Below are 26,200 nucleotides of genomic sequence, written 5' to 3' on the forward strand. Positions count from 1 at the left end.
TCCACCCTCCTCTAGAACACACGCTGGGCCTCACGCTATCAATGACTATGGCGAACATATGCAAAGGCCTATTTCATGGTGTAAGGTTAACACCCGTATGCGATAAAAATATTAGCGAAGACGAAGCCGTCGACGAATACAACTACAGGCCCACAACTGTATAAATAAATGCCTCTATCGCTGAACGGCGGTGGTTATTATCTAGTTCATCTTTTTTTTACAAACGATTTGTTGCAAAGGTCTTATTAAAGTCGCAAAACCACGACTTTTTAAGGGGGGGAAACGTTTGGTGGTGAAACACGAATGAGCAATTAGTCCACGGATATGATCATTAATATTTAACGCCAGTATTTAAAAGTGGAGACAAGGAACAGCCATCTAATTACAGGCCGATATCTTTAACGTCCATCTCTTGCAAAGTCCTTGAACACATCCTAGTCAGCTCGGTAATGAAACACCTGGACGCGCAAAACTTATTAATGGGAACTCAACATGGATTCAGGAAAAGCAGATCGTGCGAAACTCAGTTAGCGCTTTTCGCCCACGATATTTTAGTCTCCGGGGAAGACAATATTCCAGTAGACGCGATTTTTCTTGATTTCAAAATGGCATTTGATAAAGTACCCCACGGAAAGTTGATAATGAAACTGAAATCTTATGGCCTAGACGAAGATGTCATTTCCTGGATTAGAGAATTTATGAGCGACCGCGTCCAAAGAGTAGTATTAGACGGTGCAGTCTCCAATGAGGTTAGAGTCACTTCTGGCGTTCCTCAGGGTAGTGTCATAGGCCCACTCCTATTCCTTCTTTATATAAATGCGCAGCATACGCAACGACATTGGCGAAGTAGTACACAGTAAGTTACGATTATTTGCAGACGACGCTGTTGTTTACAGAGAAATCCGTTCCAGCAAAGATATAGATGAACTAACGAATGACCTTGCTGCTATCCAAGCTTGGTGCGATGCTTGGCAGTTAGAATTAAATTTGGAAAAATGCGTCGCAATGAATTTCTGGAAGAAGAATAACTCCCTACAGCGTAACTATATCATTCGGGGCACCCAGTTAAAGGCAGTTGAATCCGTGAAATATCTAGGGGTTAGACTCAATAATGATCTATCGTGGAATAAACATATTCGAGAAATAACCGGTCCAGCCAATCGTAAAATGGGTTTTGTTAAAAGAATATTAGGAAAGTGCGACGCCAAAGTGAGAGAAATTAGCTACTTTTCCCTCGTTAGACCACATTTGGAATACGCTGCCAGTGTTTGGGACCCTCATGAAAAAGGCTTAATAACAGAGTTAGAACGCGTGCAAAGAAGAGCTGCCAGATATGTGAAAGGTCGTTACGATAGTCTTGTTAGTGGAACTGACCTCTTAGATAAACTCGGATGGGAATCTCTGTCGGACCGTAGATTGAAAAATAGACTAAACGTTTTAGATAAATTCAAGAGCAGTGTCTTTTCTGATGAAGTTGACCATATCTTATGGACGCCAACATACTACAGTAGATCAGATCATATAATACTGTGGTATCGTTCATAAAAAATGTTATATAAACTGCATTCAACCACAGCTACATAACGCAAATAAATCAATATAGACACAATGTAATTTATAACTGCAAAATGTCCGTTTTCCCATAAACAAGTGCTTGCATCGAAATATACGTTTTAAAATGCGATAGCTATTTAAACTATTAATGTTACCTTTGACATGTGGCCATTTTCCCACTTTTTAAGGGAATGAAGGCATATTCTGAAATTCCGTCGGGCAGTTTATTCCTCTTACACAACCCCCACGGTACCAAGAAACACGTCATCACACCATTCCCACAATATAATTCCATACGTACACCAATGAACGCACTTACAACACTGTGATCATGCAATGATCAAGAGGTTTCAATATTGAGATTATTGCCAACATCTTGTAGAGCAATTCACTTCTTCACAGTGCACAGGGAAAATTCCGGTTTGTTGCATTTGCAAATAACTGGAATCACATATTACAGATTATTGGAAGTAAGGAACAGAATACACAAATTACGGAAGTCAACACACCGCACGCATGGACATCTAGCTACTGAGTTCTCTTCAGTTCCTCAGCGCTGATTCAAACTTTTACCCATCATCGCATCGGCTTCGAATGGCATCACGCCGAAGGGGAAAGACACGGCTTCTTCCGGTTAGGTCATGGCGGCGGTTAACAATTTTTCCTTCTTTAATGTAATGAAATCTCTTAGTCTTCTTTCCACGATCTTTTATTTCGACAGACCTAGGTTTCAGACCATAATGCCATTTTCAAGTATATGATTCTTAGATGACAGCCTACAGATATACAAAGGGCGAGGGTAGGGTTCCGGGAAAGGGATATGCTGGATTTGAGAGACGAGGAAAGTAGGAGGGTTTCCTTCGCTACGGAGTGTTTCCTAAATATAATGGAAATGAGGGAAGTGACTCATGATGACGACCAAAGAATCCCGAAAGAACAATCCACTAAATTCCTTGGCGTCCACATGGACAAACGGCTAACCTGGAACGACCACATTAAATCTTCAATCAACAAGGCGAAAGGAATACACGCAGCTCTTCGACCTCTTCTAAAATCTACCTCGCCGCTGAGCCTCAAAACAAAACTGCTCCTATACAACAGCTGCATCAAGGCTATCCTGTCTTACTCATCCCCGGCCTGGCTCCACGCTGCAGCGATGCACCTAAAACGAATTCAATCTGCCGAAAATGTCATCATAAGAAGAATTGTTGCGGCACCTTGGTTTGTTTCCATGGGAAATATCAGAAAGACCTGAAGATAACTCCCCTTCTCTCCATTCTAAAATCATACCTTCCCCGATTTGAAAAATCTTTCGCAGCGACGCAGAACGAACTTTTTAAAAACCCTTTGGGACTATGCCCCTTCTGAAAACGCAAAGTCCCCAAAACTGCCCTTATCCCCTCCCATATCCCCTCCCCCACTTAAGCAAACCGAAGATATGCCATGATGTCAAAGAGAAATTAATCGCCTGGCTCTACAAATTGCCATGAAACTCACAGTAGACAGCCATAACAGCTGGGAACTTGAGACTAAATAAAAGCCGTGAAAAATCAGCGTAGCGTAGCGTACTCATGATGTCGTACACTGGCGACGGATGGGAGGTAGAGTAATGCGCAGTAGAGGTGAGTGAAATAGGAACATACGATCCATCCACAATTTCAAATGAACGGGGAAATTTACAATTTCGAACGGCTACAAAAAATCAAGTTTCCTCTCATCAGAAACATGGAGCTAACGGAATGTTAGGCTTGCCATTAAATTTACATCACTAAATTTGTCAGTCAACTGCAGAAATGGTTATGCATTAAAGGAGTAGAGTTTCGACAAATGAATAAGCGCGTAAGAAATCATTAGCCATGCAACATCCTCTGGACCTCGTGCTTGGTGTTGCGAACTTTTTAAGATCAGAAAAATGTCAGAGTGCCTGTGCAGCATAAAATCAATCGTCACGGAGACTTGATGCGTGTAATCTCTGGCAGGGGCGCAGTCAGGAATTAAGGCTGGGGGGTTTAGGTGCAGCTAATACCAGGGTATGTGTGGGTACGGAATACTCACCAGGATAAGCGGTAGGTACGAGGTTAATAAATTGCGAAATTTTAGGATAAATGGTTCAAAATGGTGAGTTTTACGACTTTCTGAGGGATATTTAATAATCCTTACACTATTATATTAATAATATCAATCCAATAAAATAAAATAAAATTGATTACACTTAAAAATATCTCTGAGCTCTGGGGGGGGGGGGTTATCCCCCAAAACCCCCAATCCCTCGCTGCGCCGCTGATCCCCGGCTCGTTGCATGATCCTTTACAGACGACACCACCGGAAGGATTGAGCCCATTGGCATTTTCAATTCCCAATATGCTGAGCGTGTTCATAGATGTCCCGACGAGTGTAAACTCCATTCTAAGAGAGTCGTGGGCGAATCATGCATCGTAGAATATGGGGAAAAATTCGTGGTTGGATCTATAGTGCGTTGTCATAATGTGACGAATATAATTATTTCCCCCGGTATAAGGGGCATATAATGTTTATAATTCCCGTTTGTATGAGAGCAGTACGAACGCTCAATTTTAGAAGACGGACGTCTTCGGGTAGGTCTTGATACCTTTCATTACTGAGTAAGGCGTTTAAAAGGAAGGCGACGAGTCACTGATAAACAGGCGAAGAAGAACGGCGAGCCACGATTCCGAGGACATCAGGATTCGCCATTTGATCGAGGATAATCCTCTATGTCGGTGGAGGTGTTGCCGTATCCATGGTGGCGCTTTTTCGATGCAGCCACTCATAAGTTAGAAGGCGGGTGTTGGAGTATAGCATACAACTCCACAAACCTCCCCACAAGCGGAGGGGCGAAAACATTCGAGGCTGTTATTCAGCCGGAACAATCTACTTAGCCAATAGGCTTTTTTGGGACTTCACCATTACGGTTACCCTCATTTGCAAATCCCTAATCTTAAAAATTTACTAGTCATTCATAGAAATCATACGTATAAAACTACACAATTCATAACTTTTATATAACTCATTATCGTTAAAAAATTATCCTCATAAAGCTATTGCAGCAAATTTAAAATTATTTTGCACTACAAAAATAAATGTAAAACGGCCGTACAGGGTAAAAAACTTTTAAAAAAATTTCCCACGCCGGGTGCTTGATATAATAACAATCACCAGCATAGTCTCACATCTACTCCATTCGCCACCGCAACTGCTGACAAAGGTAGTTCTATTATGCGTAAAACTTAAACCAACAGTGAAAACCGGACAAGCAGGCAGTTAATTCTCACGAATTTATCATTAAGTCAGACACTAATCGAAACAGAATAATCAATTTGTAAAGTATCATGCAACGAGCCAGAGATTATTCTGATCAAGTCTCCGTGACGATTGAATTCATACTGTACACACGCTGTCGACATTGCTCTGATCTTAAAACTTCGCAGCATAGTGATGAGCACTGCGCGAGTCAGTCAGTTCAAATGTGCGGCTCAGCAAATAGGGTGGTTTCCTATTATTTTTTTATTGCCTAAATCGAAAGATTATTACTCCTGGAGTACGTATTTCACGCTTTTAGATTTTTACATGAAGATATCTATTTTTCGTATCCATTTTTCGCGATTTAATGAAAAGTGAAAAATATCAAGCGCGCGAAAACGCGACGGCTAAGTAGGAATGTAGGGAAAACTCCGTGTGACGTCGTTCTGGTTCCCGCGGCCGCAAGTGAGGTGACCTTGGACGAGGCTCTGAGCGCTGATACGACGCAGGATGTTAGCAGGTAGCTGAATACCCTGCTAGCAGGTTGCGCATGGCTTAAATAAGTATTATTAATACCCTATCAAACGAAGGAAACTTTCCGACCTTAGGCAGTTTTAATAGGTAATTATCAAGACATGTTTCCCTGAGCTCTGTGCCTCATGCATGCATTGATAATCTCAGACGATGTAAAACTCCCATCTACTCGTATAGAAACTAGGTTCCTGTGACGTCACGTGGAGTGGAATCGCATGGGCGCCAATCTGGCCTTTTTCAAATGAGGTTAAAATTGGCCATTGCCATCAGTCTAAACCGATATTGAAAAAACCAAATAATTTGTATATTATGAATACAGTAATGGCGGGTAAGGAATCGCAATCAATGAATTTCGTTTTCTTTGATGAATGAAACTACCTTATTGAGATAAAAATTTCCTTGAGACAACTGCGAGAGCATGCGAACAGCTAATGCATAACAAACGCAAAATGGATGAGTTTTTCTGGCGCATTATCATCAATTTGTATAGTAGAATTGACTGCCGAAGACGCGTATGTAAACTAGAAGTATTTTGCGTCGAAAAACGCACGGCGAGTACAGTCTTGTATCGTAACGTGATCCTATGCACTTCGTACGCTTGAGTTTCGTTACTCCGTTTCAAACTGGTTTCATTAACATTATTTTGCTTTTCCAAACAATCAAGTATTCCGAATAGGGTTCCGTACAAATTGGTTCCGATTAACGGAAATCCAATGTACTTCATAACGGTGCCATTTCACAATCTATTAAAATGCAGAGAAAACGATTAAAAAAACTGTCACTTCTGTACCGTCAGGCCTCCATAAAATACCTATTTGGTGACACATAATTAATGATTTTTATTGCCAGAGTAGCACTTTTTTAGACCTTTTTATTCTATGTGACATTTTATCTCTCGCATGATTATCAACAAGTACGATTAATAACTACCAAAAACATTGAACTTTTGATCCGAAATACGCACTATAAAATAAACATACTCGGAATACTGAAAATAAAGACATTGTATTACTTAGACTGAAGATTTTTAGACACAGACACCGTTGCAAAGGTTGAATAATTATCGAAGGTACGCAGGTCTGTACCAACGAAACGGGCAATTCAAATCGCGATGAGAAAACTTGGGTCACAATCTGAATGTGAAGTAGCATGAATAAAACTTTCACGGGCAGACTTTTAACTCTAATTGGGGTTGGATGTGCGCGATACTAGCAAAGCCTCTTATACAGTAGTGACAATCGTAAATAAACCCTGTGAATGCAGTGGAAATTGCCGCTGTCCTCTAAAATTAGATCGTAAATTCATCGAAAGGGTGTAAGTACGTTAAAAAATAACCATCGAGGGGAGATAATCAGTGCTAGGTGAAAAGTCTTTAGTATGCATAATTAACGTCTGATTTGCGATAAGCTACATAATTAAATCGAAAATCAATTACTTGAAGCCACATGTCCAGAGAAAAAGATTGCACGCATGTGAAGTAAACTACGCTGTATAGCCAGTATGGATTTCTAGGACAACGCAAACCAACAAATTCAAAGACTTGTCTTACTCGAATCGTAAGGACACGAGAGGCGATGGCGCATGTCAGGACACTTTAGGGATATATATACACATAAAATCTGCCGGGCGATTTTGACCCCTCGGATTTCCGTATCTCATTTACATCTACATACTACCCCAATGCAAGCCATCTCAGTAGGAGTGTGGCAGGGGGTGTAAGGACACACACTTTTGGTAAACAAAAAGCAAAAACTCTTTCTTAGTTCCAATCACCATTTTTAAGTCCTTCATTGTTAGGCGGGAAAGTGAATTCTTATACGTTCGGCAAAATCTCTCTTAATTTATCGTTTCTTTCGGACCTGCAAATCGAGGGGGATCGTGACATGGCGTTCTCGTACTGGTGGTTATCTTTTCTTAAGTTCTCAAGCAATCAAGTTACGTTCGAAAAAATATTAAATCGGATGTATTAAAGTTTGCAATAGCCGGATCGCGAAAAGAACTCTAGATGTACTCGATGTTATTCCTAAAGTCAATCTGATGGTTTTCTCATTAAAAACTGCTCATGTCCAGGTAAAAATCAGCTTTCAAATTCGATGATTATTAGAGCTTGTATATTTACCTTTGACGTGGGGCCATTTTTTCTCACTCGTCGGGAATGAAGCTATGTTCTTAGATTCGTGAACCGCTGATTCGGGCGTTCCTCTTCAAAGACTCTCACGGCACCAATATAAACACTAATATCACACTATTCTCCAGTTATGCTTCCACACTTATACACCATCGAACGCAATTTCAACGCCATGAACTGATGCAGCGATTTCAAAAGAGAAATTAATACCAACTGCTTCTCGAGCGATGCACTTTTTCGCGGTGCGCAACGAACAATTGGCGCGCATTACTAACTACTACTAATCACAATCCCCGTGTTAAAGAAAATTGGAAGTAGGTAACGAAACTTCACTCGCCGGGAAAGGCACACCACTCCCAAGTATAAAAATTCAACACACTCCTCACCTGGGGCCGTATTCTGTAACTCCAAACCGATCGGTGCGGCACCGATTCGTCGGGTGCGACGTCACACCGACTCCCGGTAAGAAGTCGTGCGATTCTGTACGAACCCGGTCGGTGCGGCACCGACGAGAGGACGGGAGATCGTCGGTAGCCGTACCGACACCAAAAAGGTGTCGGTACGGCCACCGACTAGTGGGTTTCATGAACTCCCCGGTGCGCATTGTACGTTTTATTTTGTTTTTACCTCATCACCAAATAAAAAAGAGGTTTTCTGCAATGTTATCTTTTTCTGCCCCTTCGAATACGCCTCTATAATTCACTGTGTCATAATCTACATTGATTACCTTGACAGAAATATAAGATAATGGTTAATTAAAATGAGGTTTGCTAACATATAATGACTTTCTCTCATTTATGTTACCATTTTCACTCGCTTGTAATAGGCTTTATTTCTCTCTATCATGATTTATTTGCTCCTTTGACATATAAAAGATATATTTGATTAAATATGAGTTTTGCCGCAATGTTATCACTTTATATCACTCTGAATAGGCGACTGTTATTTCACTCCATCATCAATTTGGCGTTTCTCTCGGCATAGAAATAAGATCTTTTTATTTAAGTATGAAGTTTGCCACCACGGTATCAGTTTCTTTCATTTGTAACGGGCAACTATATTTCATTTCATCGTCAGCCATTGATTCCCTTGACGATAAAAGAAGATATTTGTTAATAAGTATGAGGTTTACCGCAATATTATCATTTTCTCTCACTTGGAATGCGCAACTTATACATATGTATTTCACCCAATCACAATTTATTTACTTCCTCGTCATTACACTTCTTTTAATTACACCCAGCTCCATATTTTTATAACAATTTCCTAACTTGTTCCTCTAATATGACATTTACATTTGAATCCTACGTTCACGTTCCATGGTATGCTATTTTCGTCTGCTACGGTGCCAATGGCATAACCTTCCGTTGATAACATTTATACGGAACTTACTTAATGACAACTATATTACCAAATCATGAATAAATAGCATTACACGGAACCAATATTTAAAAAAAGAAACTACAATCTCAAGGATAGTTTCAATAATTCATTCCAGCAACAACAATCTCCATCACATACAAACTTTATTGTGATGTTTTAATATTGTTTCCTTCGATTCTGTAGGTACAGCATTACTACCACACATTATATAAGCATTGTTAACAACTTGTCCAATATCGTTTATCTTAATCCAGCAATAAGTCGTAATTTCCGCAAATAAAAAGATTGAGAATGACGACAACAAACTGTGCCAATGAGTCTTCTCTTGTTTTTACCCTTCTTTCATTGGTGGAGACACGTGAAACTTCGGATATAGTCGGATTTTCCCTGTTTGGGAAGGAGAGGGAACCGTACCGACTGGTTTGAAACCGACGACCTTACAGATTCGCTGAAAGTGTCGTCGTCGGTGCGGAATCCGTTGTCGGTACGGTTTGATGTCCAGTCGGTGGGCTTGAAAGGGAAACCGACCGGAGCGGCACCGACGAAATACAGAATACGGCCCCTGGTCACCCAGCAACTGAGCTAACTTCGGTTCTTTGGGGATGATTCAAAAATTTTACCCACCCCGACTTCTGAATCGCGTCACGCCGTTTTTTAAGGTTCATGTGATTCTTGGATGACAGCTAATTTATGCCTTTCAATGGTCTAGTGGTGAGGTGGGGGTTAGAGTTTCGGGGAGGGAGGTTTCTGGATTTGTGAGATGAGGTAATGGTTTAGTGTTTTCGTACATACAGTGGGAACAAGGGAAGTGATTCATGATGACGTAAAAGGTAATGGGTGATGTGCGCGATGGAATGGGAATAGGGCATTTTTTTCATCCCCTAAAAGTAGATGGAGTTAATAAAATTTCACGCAGTCTGAAGGTTCGCTCCAACTATCCATTTTTCTGTCCCGATCGTGGTTTTACTCCATCCGCTGTAATTATGTTGGACCATTCAATTTTCCCTCTTCCCAAGTTGAGTAACTCATGAAGATATCACGTTCCCCTGTTCCGCATTATAATTCAATTACGCTCTTACTCAATACTTCACTTACGCACACCTCTCCCAAGAATCAATATTCAACACTCTCCTGACCTGGTCGCCCAGCAACTGAGCTAACTTCGGTTCTTTGGGGATGATTCAAAAACTTTATCCACCCTGACCGCTGAACTGCGTCACGCCGATGGGCAAAGACACGACCTCTCCCGGCTATGACATGACGTGAGTTAGCAATATCTCCATCTTTGACACGATAAAATCACTTTAGCTCATTTCTATACTCACGGCCGACCCAGATTTCAGCACATTTTTAAGGTTCGTGTGATTCTTGGATGACAGCCTATTCATGCATTTCAACGGGCTAGTGGTTGAGGAGGAGGTAGAATTTCGGGGAGGGAGGTTTCTGGAATTGCGGTGTGAAGAAGGGTGGAGGATTTTCGTAGATACAATGGAAATGAGGGAAGTGATTCATGATGACGTAAACTGGCGTTGGGTGGTAGGTCTGGAATGGGGATAGGGCATTTTTTCATCCCCCAAAAGTAGATGGATTTGAAAATGCCTCGCGTGGTCTGAAGGTTCCCTCTAACTATCCATATCCCAGCCGCAGAAGATGTATTTTACCATTCAGTTGTCCCTCTTCCCATGTTGAAGTACTTAACTACACTAGTACAATACTAACCAGGGGCGGCGAGGGGTGATTGGGGGCCTTTTACTGGGGCCCACCTGGGGGGTCCCTATTTCCAGCCCTCTCCCGGGTTGAAGGTCCTCCCCCGGAAAAATGTAGTAAAATCGCAAGGCCGGAAATGGATTTTGACGCTATTCTGGCTCTTAAAAACAAGATTTAAGTTGATAAAAATACCAATTTCGGAAGAAAAATTACGATCAAATTCGATAAAAATAGCAATTACGGAAGAAAAATACGAGCAAAAGTGAGAATTTCACAGCGCATGTAAAATTTAATTATGTATTACGGTTCGATTTTATCTAATTAGACGATTTTCTCTGTTAAACTTCACTGGCAAACAAAAAAAACGTGAAAAATAATCTTTTCAATAAACCTTTCAAAAAAGCATCATATTCTGTTTTATCTTATAACACTTTTATTTTATTTACTTCTACGTGACCTTTTTATTTTGAACATGTTGTGAATAAAGTGACTAATGAAAACTTAGGATTTTATAATTGCAACGAATACTTTGGTTCAAGTAATACGAGTCTTTGGTTATTACACCCTTCATATAAGCTTCACGATAGAGACGAGCGTTTGGGAGGGCCCTAGGCGATAGCCGACCTCTGGCCAGACAGCCCCTGATACTAACATATCACGTTCCCCTGTTCCCTGTCATAATTGCATTCTATTTTCACTGTCCTCTCACCTGTATTCGCTTACCATGAGCAGCATAATTCCACCACCCCAAACACACCGAGATACAGTTGATTAGAAAAGAAAAATCGCGGGTGGTCGTTTTTCGCTGAATTTGTTCAATTTTGATAACGTTAACGAGAGAGCAAAGGAAAAAATAAATCTGGCATGCTACGCAGAATTTATTTCAGAATATTTATGAGAAGTTTCTAATACGTAACTCATAAAATTGTTGTTGAGGTCCAGGCCACCTTCTTTTGATTTCAGCCCAATGTGTGTCGGTGTGTTTTCTTTCGGGCTCCTTGGTGAGTTTTTCTCTCAGTATCTTTACACATTGGAATCACCGCTTATGAAGCACCTATTCCTTCCCAGAACTTCACCGCGGTCGGCAGTTGCGATTAAATTCTGGGACGGTTCGAGTCCGATGTAAACATATTTTTTTTTAAATAGGTATTTCTATCATTGACATATTCCACGCAGATGAATAAAAAAATAGTTAATACTGATTTTTTTATTGATAACAATTATTAAAATAATGATTCAATCAATAATAACACATTTATTTCTAATCGAAATGGATGACACCCATCACGGGCCGAGCTAGGAATTGAAGCTAGGGTTTTTTTTAACTAATACTGGGGTAATGGAATGCCAGCCAGGGTAAGCGGAAGGTGTAGGCCCTCCCGTAGAATTTCTTAACATATATTGTTCAAAATAGTGAGTTTTTAGGCTTTTTCTATTCCTATCCTTGCACTTGTGCCTCGAATCCAACCTTACATTGAGGACTTATCATTTTCTCACCATTCCGCCGGTCCCTCAAAAAATATCGTGCATAATAAAAGGGAAAAACATCATGACAATAGCATATAATCAAACCATAAGATATCTGTTATCATAACTCTCTACAAAATGTGCTATCGTTTTCAAAAGTATGTAGACACCCCAGAGTCCCACTTAACAGATGGGTCCAGGTCGGTGAAAACTTGTGAGGTTGGCACATAAAGCGACCTGTATGTTCGTTTGCCACCCAAAGCAGACTAGGAGGGAGGTGGACGCGACCTAGCCACCGAAGCTGGAGTCGAACTCCAGGAGCATGAGCCCAATCAGAATTAAGATTAGCGGATGGAATGCACTGGGCTAACTCACGTCCACGATCACGTTGGCCGTCGGAGTGTTTTCTTTCGGGCTCTGTTGCGAGGATTTTCCTATTTTAAGATTCAAATTTGGACTCACCGTTTATTCTCTTACAAACACATCGCTCCGTGCTCGAGTAGTTCTATACTGTGCGCGGTAGTTGCGGTGAAGTTTTGGGTATGTTCGAGTCCTAAATCATAATACCTTTTTCACCTTTTAAAGATCTCCTGAACATCGACATTATCTATGCTGATGACCCAAGAAAAAGTTAGTACTGAATTTCTTTAACGATTGAAAAGCTGTAAAAACAAAAAAAATTCCAAAACGCGTGCTCAAGCGAAAGCATTTAATGCAATGTAACAGGCACTTTCAATATATTCGCCCACCTAGGGCATAAGCGTGGAAAAGAATCGACCGAAAGTCAGTCCACAAAACACGACATCAGGTTCACACGCACTCATTTCACTTATCTAATACACTTAACTATTAATCCACTTGGTACATGAGCGCGAATGTGTGAATGATGAAGAGTTGTAAGTATTATCGCAGCTGTGATGTAGCTATTCCTACTCTTTTGCTTCGCGAAGGCTCGGGTACTATACTCGATCGATTATGTAACATACAATCTAACTTACCAACAACTCTTCATCATTCACATTTTCGCGCTTTTCTCCCATATATTTTTTTCGTTCTGCATTCCTTAGAACTTCCACCTTTTAGAAAACTGCCTTTACGGTGGCCTTTTGAAATAGAAACGCACTTTGTTCCAAATGATTGTGGCTCCTACATTCCAGGGCTAGCCATGAATTTATTTGCGCGCATACCCCTACTGTTCGTACCAAAATTAAAAATGAACCTTAGAAAAAACAAGAAAAGTAATGCTGTAAAAAGTAACACCAAAATCAAGTGAATATATTAAAGTGTATGGTTTTTATAAGCGTTCAAACTGGAGTCTCTACACTTTTGGTACGGAGAGAAAGAAGTTCGCCCCAGCATTATTTCCATCGTTTCATAACCGCTAACATTTCCCACCATATGGAAGTATTTTCGCTCTCATCAATCAAGACACTTTTAAAAGAATCACGGGGCTTTTGAATCGAAAGGGCAATGGTATCCGAAGCATTGTGTCACACAGTTTCAGAAAAGAATATTTCATAAAATGACAGTTGATAGATACCGAAAAGGAAAACAATATCATCTCAGGTAAGTATTTCCCACTAACACTAACACCTGTTCGTATTTGAATAAATTGAATCAGTGGCGTAGCCAGGAGTTTTATCCGGGGGGTGGGGTTGGAAATCCAAAAACAGAGGGGTCCGGAGGATAATTATTCAAGAACAGGGTACCTAGTGACGGGCTTTGACTAATTTTAACACTTTTCATTATGGAAAAAATTAATTTGTCATAGAAATATTATTTAAATTCATGATTTATCATTAATATATATTTTACTATTTAATTTGTCTAGTTTTATTTATTAAACAAAAGGGCAATCCTTTTTAATAAGGGTATAATAATATATCACTTGCCACTTTCCCCTGCTCCATGGTTAATTTATTTTTTTATGTCTCAATATTTCGGGGGAGGGGGGGTCCGGCCCACCTGAATCCACCTCTCTACGCCACTGAATTTAATACTTACTAACCCATCATCCGGCAAGGAGTGGAGCTTAATTTAAAAAACTCTGTAACCGCTTCAAAACATTGAACAACAACATTGAACATTACGAAACATGCTTCAAAATCAGTATCCGGCGTAAAAGGATGGAGGATGCGAATGGTTTTTACCACTCAGGGAACATGATAATCTTTAAAAAGCATACTTTTTCCATCCGTCCTATCCTACATTGAACTGAATTCAACCCAAAACAATGGAATTTAGCATAGGGCGAAAGGCCCTACCGATACAACAGCGGGCCATAAGACAGGGGGCATATCTGGCGCCGCAACAATACTTTCGTTCACCCTGGCAACCAGTAAAACGTAGCCGTACGGTGACATTATATCAATTGGATTTTCCAAGCGATAGAGAGCGGATGCGATAGCATATTGTGGTGTTATAAACGAAGTTTAAACGCACTGGTTACAGTATAAAACAGTTACAGTGAATAATACATCAATCACTTGAGTAGCAGAGGATGAAAATAGTCATCTCGCAGGGGTTTGCAGTGAGCTACAGCCGGCGGAGTTTCGACTTCTACCAGCAGAGTTAAAAAATAACTGCTGCAAATAACAGATTGCATTTATTTCCTGAAATAGAATCTCAGAATCGATTCCACTCCGTGGATTTGGAGTTGAACCAAAGAGGAGATCTCGCCATCTATATTTTCCGCTACGTACATCATGGAACGGTTATTAAAGAGAGTTGAAACGAATTTCTCTGGAAGTGTGCTAGGCAACAGCCTGGAAAAGAGGCTGGATTATGAATATATTGCCCACCTGGAGCACAGAAACGAGGGATTTGGTCGTGAAACTGCAAAATACAAAGCAAAAGGTGATTTGATAAAGGCAAAAGGCAGACGTGAGGAAACAAATGACACTGAAACTCGTATTGAGGTGGTAAGTTCTCAGCTTTTCCCACCAAAAAATCCTGGCACTTCATATCGTTCTTTCGTGCCAGCTAAACGGAAGGCAGACAGCTGGGATGAAGAAAACGGCTACAAAAATGGGAACCTCAACGCCAAACGCTTCCATGGAGAAGGAGATGATGTATTTCCTGTCAACGTCGTAAATGAACGCTTTTATTTCGGCAATTATCTAGTTCTTCCATCGGAGAGAAAAGGAATCAAAAGGAAAAATGAAATTGATGGTGATTGTCTTCCTTTTCATGGGAACGATATCGTTATTGATGCACACCACTTCTTACCAAACCAAGTTCATGATTTTGATAATTCCGAAATGCTGCCTAAGAAGAAAAAATTGTGCATCAACACACAAATGGGATGCAATGACACTTTCGGCCGTGGTGAAGGTGATTTATCAAAACCAATGTATATCCCAGTAGAACGTGCTGATGCCCACAATAATTCATTTACGTTGGCTGAAGACGAGACAAAGGAAATAGATAGTGCAATGGACTGCGATAGCCCTCACCTTGACACCGAAGGTGACGCTATGAATGGACCGCGCAATGGAATGGACCGCGAGAACCCATACCATCATATCGATGGTGATGTTAAAAACGAAAAACACTTTCCCTCAAAACAACCTAGTGCATTCCGGCATCCTTATGAGCCAGCTGAGCAGATGGAATTTTGTACCAATGGAATGGACGCGATAAATGCTAGCTTCCAAGATGAATATGACTTTGGGTATTTATGCCAACGTGAGCCCACAGAAGAATGGGAAGAACGGGAAGGTGCGATGCCTAGTGACAGGTTTGCTGCTGATCCAGCAGCACCGACCTATCTGCGAACCGCTATTTACCAAAGACATTCATCCGAAAATGTAAGTACATAATTCAAATTGAATTAGAATACTTTTGCCGAGGGTAGAGGATTTCCTTTCTCTGAGGAACATACGAAGTATGAACAATGGCGATCATCGATTTCTGTGCGTGAGACCAGCTTTGAAAAGACGAAAACCTAGATTCCGCGGTAGATCTGATAGGGTGTTTATGACGATAGTGTTTTCATGTTGTTTCTTTCGATTGGAATTAGCATTTAAGTGAGTAACCACGAAGGAGGAGTAATGTTGATATTTCAATCAATATAATAGATGAAGTAAGATGCAGGTATGAGAATAATTCGTAGCAAAGTGCACAAAAATTGAAAAAAGGGATGAACTGCTAAAATCCGTGATGGCGAAATACTTCAAACAATTCACACGCTCCCTTTAACGACTGAATCGCACAACAAATTATTAGTCTTAACTTTATCTCTAATTCCAATGAGTCCAAGGCCATTGCAAATCATATTTGAATCCTAAGAAATGGTAATATGGTTTATCTTTACTGATTCTTACGGTATATTTTTTCAAGACGATAAAAGTTACAAAAATAACGAAAATTTGAAATTTTCACAAAGAGCTCGTTTACCATCATTTTTACATTTATTTTGATAACTTTTTAAATATGGAGGGATCAAAATTTTTCCGTTTTTAATTGCGTCACCCACTTCTCGAGTTCTTCGCGACGAAAATTTGATGGTTACCACCTTCTCGCACAAAAGTTGATGATGTTAACACCGCAATCAAAGCTCGACATCGCTTCTAAATTACTCCTTGACCCTGTGCATTTCTCTCTAGTGGTTTGCATTCTCGCATGCAATCAGTGGCAGTTCCAGAGAGGTAGTATACAATATGAACTTAAATAACTGAAATTTTTTTGAGTTGCGAGTACATACAGGAGAGAATAGCCAGTAAAACGCAAATCACTAAAAAAGCACAAATTTATTATAAAAAAGTTAATTCCTTGATAAATTTTAAAGTGGGCAACGTTAATGTGTTAAAACAAGCTTCCAAATCCTCATAATTTTCGTTACATCTCTGACCAACCCCTCCCCTTGTGCTGGGAAGTAACCCCCAGGATCGTACCTAACCCCCTATGCTGTATCCGTCACTACTAGCGATAACTTCCCTTAATATATGTCTCTCCTGAAAACGAATTAATTAACAAGAAAATACAATGAAGTCACCAACTCGTGGAAACTGGGTGACAAATTTCGTGCTTTCTTACATTGAACTTAAAGGAGAAAAAAATACGCGGGAAGAATGATTTTTTCGTTGAAGCTTAGGTATCCAAAATTTATATAAAAAATTCTTTCAATGAGTGGCGACTTTCGATGTGAACGACACCATTCAAAATTTGTTTCTCATTGTACATTACAGATCAGCTAAACATTATCTTTAACAGTATGTTTTCTTTTTTTCACAGACGAAAAGCATGGATTACGGTAATGCATGTGAAGATGGAGAAAGAAGACATCATTCCCACAGCATTGTCGTTCATAAATGGTGGAATGAGACCAGTACCAATGCAGAACAGGATAACTGGGAGGAATGCTGGTGAAACTCAGTTGCGAGGAAGACAGCGGAGAGGTCCATCAGATATGTCTTCCCATCTCCAAGAGTACGAATTGAAAATGCCTGAGAAGAAGAGGAACTCCTTGATAAGGGCATGCAACGAAGGGCTGATTCACTGTTCTAAAATCACAATAGGTATTCAAGTTCCAACTTATATTACTTTGGTCCTTGCAAAATTGAAATTTTGTTTCTTTTGATCTACCTCGGGATGCATTAAAATTTGATGACGTGGTTGGCTATATAATTGCATTGCATTTTAATTTTTTACCCTTATCCTCCCATTGATCTCCACAGATTATACATTCCAACGAATTTCATGATTTGCATAGCATCCAGTACGCGTTAATTTTTTATCAACGACCCAGAGACCAATATCCACGTACTAGTTCAGGGATGGTGAACATGACGGCTCAAATTAAGACTCTCCCACGTAATCATTTTCAGAGATGGCAGGAGTGATCACAGGCCCTATTTCCGTCATTTTTTTCCATTGAAATTGCCATAACTGAACACTTTCGTGGAATCAACCTCAGTATATTTTTTTCAATCGAATACATCGAAATAGTAGGTAAAACACGCAAAAATAGCGCGAGAATTGCGTATTTGCAGGAGCGCTGGCCAGAACGTCCCAATCCATATCCATGCAGTTACATGAAGAGTGGTAGTGGTGGGGGCTGCTGATGCTATGGCGCATCTAAGCTCGTGCCTTGTGGAAGTCTTTGGACGCCGCCCGAGCATGCGCAGAACGACGAATCGCCGCGCCGCCCGGCGGCCGGATAACATTGGTGTTGCAGTGTTGCAGAATAACTTGTTTTGGTAACCAGTTGACTTATTTTGCGTAAATTGTTTTATCGAATGAGTGATTGGCATGTAAAGAGGCCCTGTTGTAGCTGCGTTAATCGAGTTAGTGATTGTGTTTTAGCGTTAGTGAATATAGTAATAGAAAGAAAAAACAGCGTTTCAGAATCAGCATTTTTCGTGATATCATAATTTCAAAGGCGGTCAAGATCCAAGTAAATTTAATGTTGAGACATTTAAATTTGCAGTTCCAATCATCACTGGTATAGAGCCTAAAAATAGCTTAATCGACAAGAGCGAATCACAAATAGTCCCGAATCGCAAAAATACTGGTTCCGAAGAAATAATCGCGGCTGTGGTTAATTGCCGTAATTTAAGAAATGAGATTCCCGATTTTCAGCATTAAATTCATGGTACGAAGTGTTACGTAATTATTGGAACTGAAAGTTGGCTAACGGGTGATGATTCAGACAATGAGATCTTCCCATAATCGTTCACCGTTTTAGGAAAGAAAGAATTAATTGAGCTGGAAGCGGAGTATTTATAGCTGTAAAGAAATCAATCGTAAGCCAAGCGGTAACCGAGACTGAGACCAGCGTTGAATTTGTGTGGTTTACAATTACATGCCCAAAATCCAAAACAATGTTAGTTTGTTCGTATTACACGCATCCCAACTCAGATATAACATGAATGTTGGATTTTGAAACCCAAAAAAACTGCATAGCATCCAAGTATCCTGAAAGAAACTTTATTGTAGGTAGAAATTTAAACGTACCTTCTATAGATTGGCATACTATAGCTTCATTACTGGTGGGAGTGATAAAGTGATTTGCGAAGCGTTATCAAAAGTTTTATACTAAATTCATTCAAATAGCATCCGTGCATAAACAGAGGAGAAAGTATTCTTGATTTATTAGCGACAAATATACCTCATCAGGTAACGAACGTGAACACCGTCGAAGGAATAAGTGACCATAGTGTTGTAACAGCAAAGTTTTCTCTAAATACCACTGAAAATTTAAAAAAAAAGAAGGTAAAATTTTCATTTTTAAAAGGGCTGATTTTGAAAGGGTCAAGAGTCATCTGAAATGTGCTTTCCCCGCGTTTCAGGAATCAATAATAAAGTTTAATGTAGAGGGTGTTTGGAAAGCATTTCTTTCGTCCGTAACTTCGGGAATAAATAGCTGCATCCCTAGTAAAACATAAAAGAAGTTAGCCAATCGAGATGGTATGACGCGGAAGTGAGAAAATCATTGAGGCGACAGAGAGCGTGCCATGCTAAAAGGAAAAAAGTCAGCACGGATTCATCCGCTATTGAACGCGAGTCAATAATTAAAAAATATAAGTTGTCTCAAGCCGCCACGAAGGAAGCGTTCAGGAATGCATTCACGAAACACTTGTAGACCAGCAACGGGATAATCCAAAGGCATTTTGGTCTTATGTTCGGGAAGTTCAAGGTAGAAGATCTACCGTATGTTCGCTGAGAAACAATAATGGAGATGTGTTGACAAACAGTTCCGATAAAACCAATTTATTAAATTCCTACTTAAAGAGCGTGTTCACCGAGCCTTCTGAGAACACATCCGAAACAGTTGACAATGGTTGACAATATCTTCACGCGAAATATGCCGCCTATTGACATGTGTGCGCACGGAAGAGAAAATATATTGAAATCGCTCAGTCCAAATAAATCATCGGTTCCAGACTAAATCCCGTCTCGCGTATATAGAGAACTAGCCCTAAGGCCCAGGTGGAAATAAAGTGGTATATGAACTCTTTCACGCGAAATAAAGCGACCACTATTAATAATTAAGAAATTATGGTCGAATGGATATCATCCATTTCTTCTACATTTCAATAACTTTTGATTAATCAAACCTAAATATTTCTATTTGGAAATCTCATGGCCTCGCCTTCTGATTTTACCGCTAACAACGTAAGAAGAACACTTACTGGCTCATCAATCTGACTGTAACCCAGTGGGGAATTGTGAAAACGGAATTGCCACCAATGGGCGCCACAACAGTAGGGGTGAATGAGGCGCATGTCCGCGGCTTGTGGATTGAATTTCGGTCACATTTGTGCGAGAAATTAGTTGGGATCAATCCCTAAACGTATGCAGGAAGTTGTAGAGACAGCGAGTACGCTGAGTAATAAAATGACCCTCAGAAAGCCTTAAAACTCACTATTTAAACATTATACCTTTCAAAAATTCTGGGGGAGAGCCACCACACCTTCCGCTTACCCTGGCGGATATTTTATGCCCCCAGTATTAATTTTTAAAAAACCCACGCCTCAATTGCTGGCTGCGCCCGTGATGGGGAGTCATTCATTTTGATTTGAAATATGTGTTAACATTGGTAGAATCAATAAACTCGGTTGTTTCAGACTTAACTTTGTGAAAATCCATTTTAAGCAATTAAAACGGTATGGTACTTTTTCTCACAGTTTATTTAAGACAAACGGTTTCGTCGCAGAGGCGACATCTTCGGGTACAGAAATCGTTATTTTTATAGCAATAGCAACCAAATAACAACAAAAATACCGATATCTGTGCCTGAAGATGTCGCCTCTGCGACGAAACCGGTCGTCTTAAATAAATTGTGAGAAAAAGTACCATAACTTTTAAATTTTTTATTGATAGCATCATTATTCTAATGATTGTAGTCGTTAAAAATTCAGTATTAACTTGTTCTATATTCATCTGCTTAGAATATGTCGATGCTAGAAATGTCTATTTAAAAAAATGAAATAAGTATGGTTACATCGTACTCGAACCGTTTTAGAATTTCATCGCAACTACCGACCGTGGTGAAGGTGAAGAAGCCCGAAAGAAAACACTCCGACGCACAGTCGGCTAAAATCGAAAGAAGATAATATAAAAATATTTAAAAAATTAAGAGTTAGGGAGTTGAAAATACGCATAAATATTCTCAAATACATTTTGCAGAACATGCCAGATCTCTCGTCAACGAGAAAATTTATCGAAAAACGTCCACCCGCGATTTTTCTTTTGTGATCAATTGTATCTCGGTGTGTTTGGGGTGGTGGAATTATACTGCTCATGGTAAGCGAATACAGGTGAGAGAGCAGTGAGAATAGAATGCAATTATGACGTGGAACAGGGGAACGTGATATGTTAGAATCAGGGGCGGTCTGGCCAGAGGTCGGCGATTGCCTAGGGCCCTCCCAAACGCTCGTCTCTATCGTGAAGCTTATATGAAGGGTGTAATAACAAAAGGCTCGTATTACTTTAACCGAAGCATTCATTGCAATTATAAAATTCTAAGTTTGCATTAGTATGCATGTTATTATATACGTTTCCTTTGTTGTTATTTTTACATTTTCTGAAGTTCATTTGTTGTTTGTTGCGTTCATGTTTTAATTTTTTATTGTTTTGCTTTGAATTGGCGACTTGGTTACAGAGAGAAAAAAAGGGATTGCTGTGAAAGAAATTAGGATTCAAGCACTTCATTTTGTTGGTTTGGTTCCTGCGTAGCTGCAACACGCTTTATATTTTTGTTTGGAAGATAACCTTTCCAGTTTGAATTTTATATAACATCTACGATGCACTATCGAAAGGCGCCAAGGGGACCACGGAGTAGCGACCCATCCGACGGACGGTGTGCTGCACTTGGGGTGAACTCCTCAAAGCAATCAACCACTGGGATCGAGCAGTCTCTGAAACAGTGCTGCCACCACAAGGATTTGAACCGCCAGGGTCAGATGCCAACACACTAGCCACCGCACCGAAAAAATCGTCTCAATTTGTTGTAGCAGTCGTTAAATGTAAAATTAAACATTTCCGGCAACTTCATCTCACTCGCTGAATCCTTAAACCCGAGCATCATTTCAATTATTAAAATGTTTATCCGTCGCAACATTTAGGGTCCTTTGTATATCGTGATATGGATTAATGTTACTTCCACAACATGCGTCATAGCTTACAGAAAAAACATTTACAGAAAACGTTACTTAGCATTTTATGATGTGAGGCACTCACTTGTATTTAAACATGACTGGAACAGCATCTGAGCTTGGGTCACAGGGATTGGCTGGTCTGCTAGAGGATCTTGCTCCAGGACTTCTGCAAAGAAATAATTGTTATTAGTAACGAAAGTGGAGGAGAGAAATGATTCATTTGGCTCGATCAAATATTAGGATGGGTACACTCAGAAAAGCCGACGGCATTTGGTGAACTGATTGTAGCGATGAATAGAATCAGATACTAACCTCTACCATATTCACTTCGATTGCATTACCTATTCGAAAGATTCAAGTTTGCAACTGCGCAATTAAATAGGAATAATTTCAATGTATGTTATTTTAAAAAACATTTTGACTTCACATAAGCCTTCCATCGAGGCTTTAAAACAAGAGTTTGTCCAAAAAGGGAGTATATTATCTATTATTTTTACTGCAAAGTTAGCATTTGATTCGTCCTAAGCTCTACTTTCATGCGATTATCACGATATGACTTATGCACGCCAACATTCATCGGCTCAAAGAGTCATACGGTGACGAGCCAAAGCTTTATTTTTATCATGATTCTTACGGTACGAGAATTTAATATTTGTTTACAGTCAAAACGACAAGTAGGTATGTTCCAATTGCATTGATCAACATGCTTAACCAAGGTAGGAATGGTATTTGGAGCTGGCGACCGACAGCTAAAGCCATTTTCGCCTTGTGTCACACAATACGGGTTGCTGACCAGACATTAGACAGCTACTGGATCTGGGTACTGGCATGACAGTAGCTCGACGCCGTTCACACAGGTGCGAGCTGCTGGCGTGAAAGTAGACAGTTACTGCACGTCGTTTCAGTGGCGTTTCAAACCCAGTTCATTGCGAATGTGTTCAAGCGAGGCTTTACGCTAATCTCTATCCTTATCATTAGGATTCAAGCTATTCCATATGTTGGTTTGGTCCTTGCATAACTCCACAAACTTTATATTTCAAATGGTAGCCCGTCTGTCCTCCATTTTTCGTTTTCAAACACTACTTGAAACCAGAGGAGCAGCCAGGAATGCTGGGAGCTGGGCGCAACCAGCTGGAGCTGGGGGGGGGGGGTTTATGTGCAACTAATACCGGGGTGTGTGGGGGTATGGAATACCCACCAGGATAAGCGGTAGGTGCGAAATTAATAAATTGCGGAATTTTGAGATAAATTGTTCAAAATAGTGAGTTTTACGCTATTACGCTTTCTGAGGGATATTTTATTAATCCTTACACTATTTTATTAGTAATATCAATCCAATTAAGTGAAATGGATTAAACTTACGGTAAACACGGTATTACCCCCAACACACCCCTCGCTGCACCACTGCTTGAAACTATGAAACACAAATAAAGCACCCGACGTGGTCCCACACTTACGAGCTATTGTCATTTCGCAATACCGTGCGGGTTGACGTCCGAGTCACATTCGAGTTGCTGCTTGTGGCAAAATATGGGGGAAGGTGAGAGGCGAGTAAATACAAAACTTTCTGTAGAAACTCGGTTGTGAGTTACTGATCGACTCGCACATAACGTATGATGCGGTCACACTGTAGGAGTAGCCGCGCTGCCGTAACTGACCAGGCCAGCTCGGATACTAGCTCGCACTGGGTAAACCAGGCCTCAGGGAAGGGTGGAGAAAATCCCGGCGTTGATATTAGTCTGTTTTTATCAAAAGGTACTTTAGGGGACCACGGCTTAACGGCCCATCTGACGGACTGAGTGCTGTAATTGAAAAGCCCTCCAAAAAGAACTTAAGTTAGGGGCGGGCATTCTCAGAATAATCTCCACCGCCGCGGAACCAATCCCTCTGCCCATAACGATTCCTAGTACCAGAGAGAACACAATTTTATCATTAATTAACTCAATTTTAAAAATTGGGGCACTTTAATGCTTTCTGTATACGCATTTATTTTGCCCACGGTAATCATTAGATATTGTCCTTCTGCAAAAAAATATTGAATTCTCTCATAGCTTAACAATTGTGTAATCTCCTCAGTCAAAATTGTCCTCCTTGATAAATTATTTAATTTAACGGCAGTCGAATTTAGCTTCTATTTTGATTTTTAGTTGTCTTCCAGAGACTGAATTCTAATAATAAGGCCGCATAGAGTACTTAAACATTTGTCGGGGAGGGCGGTGTCACTGGTGGGTAGCTGCAATTCAAAATGGGAAGTTAATTTAGTAAGTACAGCGTAATATCGGTGTAGGGGTCCTTTTCTGGGCTAAAATGTTTCCTTCCTCGAAAACAGTTGCTTGGACTTAAAAACTGAGTAAATTTCGTTGTTTAAGAACCGAAATTTTAGATTTACCCATAGAAATTAATTTTTGACCGTAGATTTTAGAAATTTAAATTATTGCACTTGGTATACTATATGGACCTCAAAATTCTGAACAGTAGACCTGATTTTATTTTTGGTACAGTAGGGAGAACATTCTCAAATCACATTTTCAGGGGTTTAAAAGTAGGGCCCGAGAAAAAATTAAGAGTAAGCCACATCCAAGGACCGTATCTTCGAAACATTTAAGAATATAAGTATTTCATAACAATATTGGCATTGTCAATGCATGAGCAGAAAAGCCAGTGAAATTCTGTAATACGGCTTGCGCTTTCAATGAATGTAATTTGGAATTGGATTGCACGTACTTCTTATCCTTTGTGCGAGGTGCAACTTTCTTTCGAAGAACCAATCGGTGGACGCCGTGAAATCTGGGATCGGATGATTGGCCGCCCAGTTGCCGCACGTGAACTGATAGAAGTCCTCGCAGGGGTCTGCATCCAAGTCCAGGGACTTCATGAGATTGGCCGCTGAAAAACAAATGAAGATGAATAAGAAACAGTCAAGTTCAAAAATGAATCAATTCCACAGAAATACTGCGAATATAATAAAAATACAATTTATTTCTTTGCGTACAAATATGACGGAAAATGTGAAAATGAATATTGACGCGTATTATCCGGTATCATTTAAAAATATTATCTGAATTAAATCCCTTTCATTCAAACATTTGTTATAGCGAGTTCACCCTTTATCTCACCTGTTTCAACACATTGGTTTGAGGTGCAGACTTGTGGCTCCAGGACTGTATCACTCATTTTGTTGGCTGCAAGCAGAGGTGATGCAGAAAAATTATTTATTCAGCTAGCTTGAATATACAATATACTAAAACGTAGAGTGAAAACTAAGAAAGAAAGGAGAAATAGTACTATCTTAAAAAGTACGAGGAGAAGATGGGACAATTTGGTTTCCACATTATGAGGCATGATGGCCTGATGAAAACAATCGTAAAAGTACAGGTGGAAGTGAAAAAGGGCAAAGAACGGCTCAGAATGAGTTACATAGGATAAAGGGTTATAAAGGATGTGAAAGAGAAGAAATACGTCGCTATGAAAAGGTTAGATGATAGGAGAGAGGAATGGGGAGCTGCGTCAAATCAATGTTAGCATTGTTGACTAATGATGTTGACTTAAATGTAATTAAGGCCAATTAGCAAATTTTTAAAGCAACTGCAAACATCAAATATTATTTTGGCCAATATCAAAAACTCTGGTTTAGAGAGCGATGGAAATTCAAATTATCATACATGAATAAGTAATTTAAAAATAACTTCGTTTGACCAAGGTGAAATAAATATGAAACTCACTATTTGCTCACATTTCATGCGTTTAAATTTTTCCACATGCTACTCAAGTAATTTGACCAATAGTAATTTTATGGCAATAACCCTTAGATATTTCGATGGGAAACAAGCACAGCACCCAGTTTTGAAAATTTAGGAAATGTAATGTGCCGACTGGGGCACCGACTTATAAAAAATATTGGAGGGGCCCATATCGGGGGTCTTGCCCCGGGAAGAGGTTAAATTCAAAGTTTGTCGCAGCACCGTAACACTATCATGATTCTCACCACTTGTTTTCAGTTAATTAGCTTACTACCTTACAATTATTTATTTTAACACATTATTGAATTATTTTAAAAGGTAACTAA

At 39.9% G+C, this 26,200-nt stretch overlaps 1 protein-coding gene across 1 annotated transcript in view; it reads right to left on the reverse strand.

Moving 5' to 3' along the window:
- The window catches only part of LOC124163744, a 167,944-nt gene extending 142,631 nt beyond the window's left edge, over window positions 1-25,313 (reverse strand). The window contains exons 1-3 of the mRNA XM_046540819.1: window positions 25,251-25,313; window positions 24,859-25,020; window positions 22,217-22,300 (exon numbers count right to left, since the gene is read on the reverse strand). Coding sequence (XP_046396775.1) covers window positions 22,217-22,300; window positions 24,859-25,020; window positions 25,251-25,308 — 304 coding nt within the window. The 5' untranslated portion in view covers window positions 25,309-25,313. The remainder of the gene's footprint in view (window positions 1-22,216; window positions 22,301-24,858; window positions 25,021-25,250) is intronic.
- Between the last annotated feature and the right edge of the window lie 887 nt (window positions 25,314-26,200).

The sequence above is a fragment of the Ischnura elegans genome, chromosome 8, assembly GCF_921293095.1.
Source record: "Ischnura elegans chromosome 8, ioIscEleg1.1, whole genome shotgun sequence".
Classification (NCBI taxonomy): domain Eukaryota; kingdom Metazoa; phylum Arthropoda; class Insecta; order Odonata; family Coenagrionidae; genus Ischnura; species Ischnura elegans.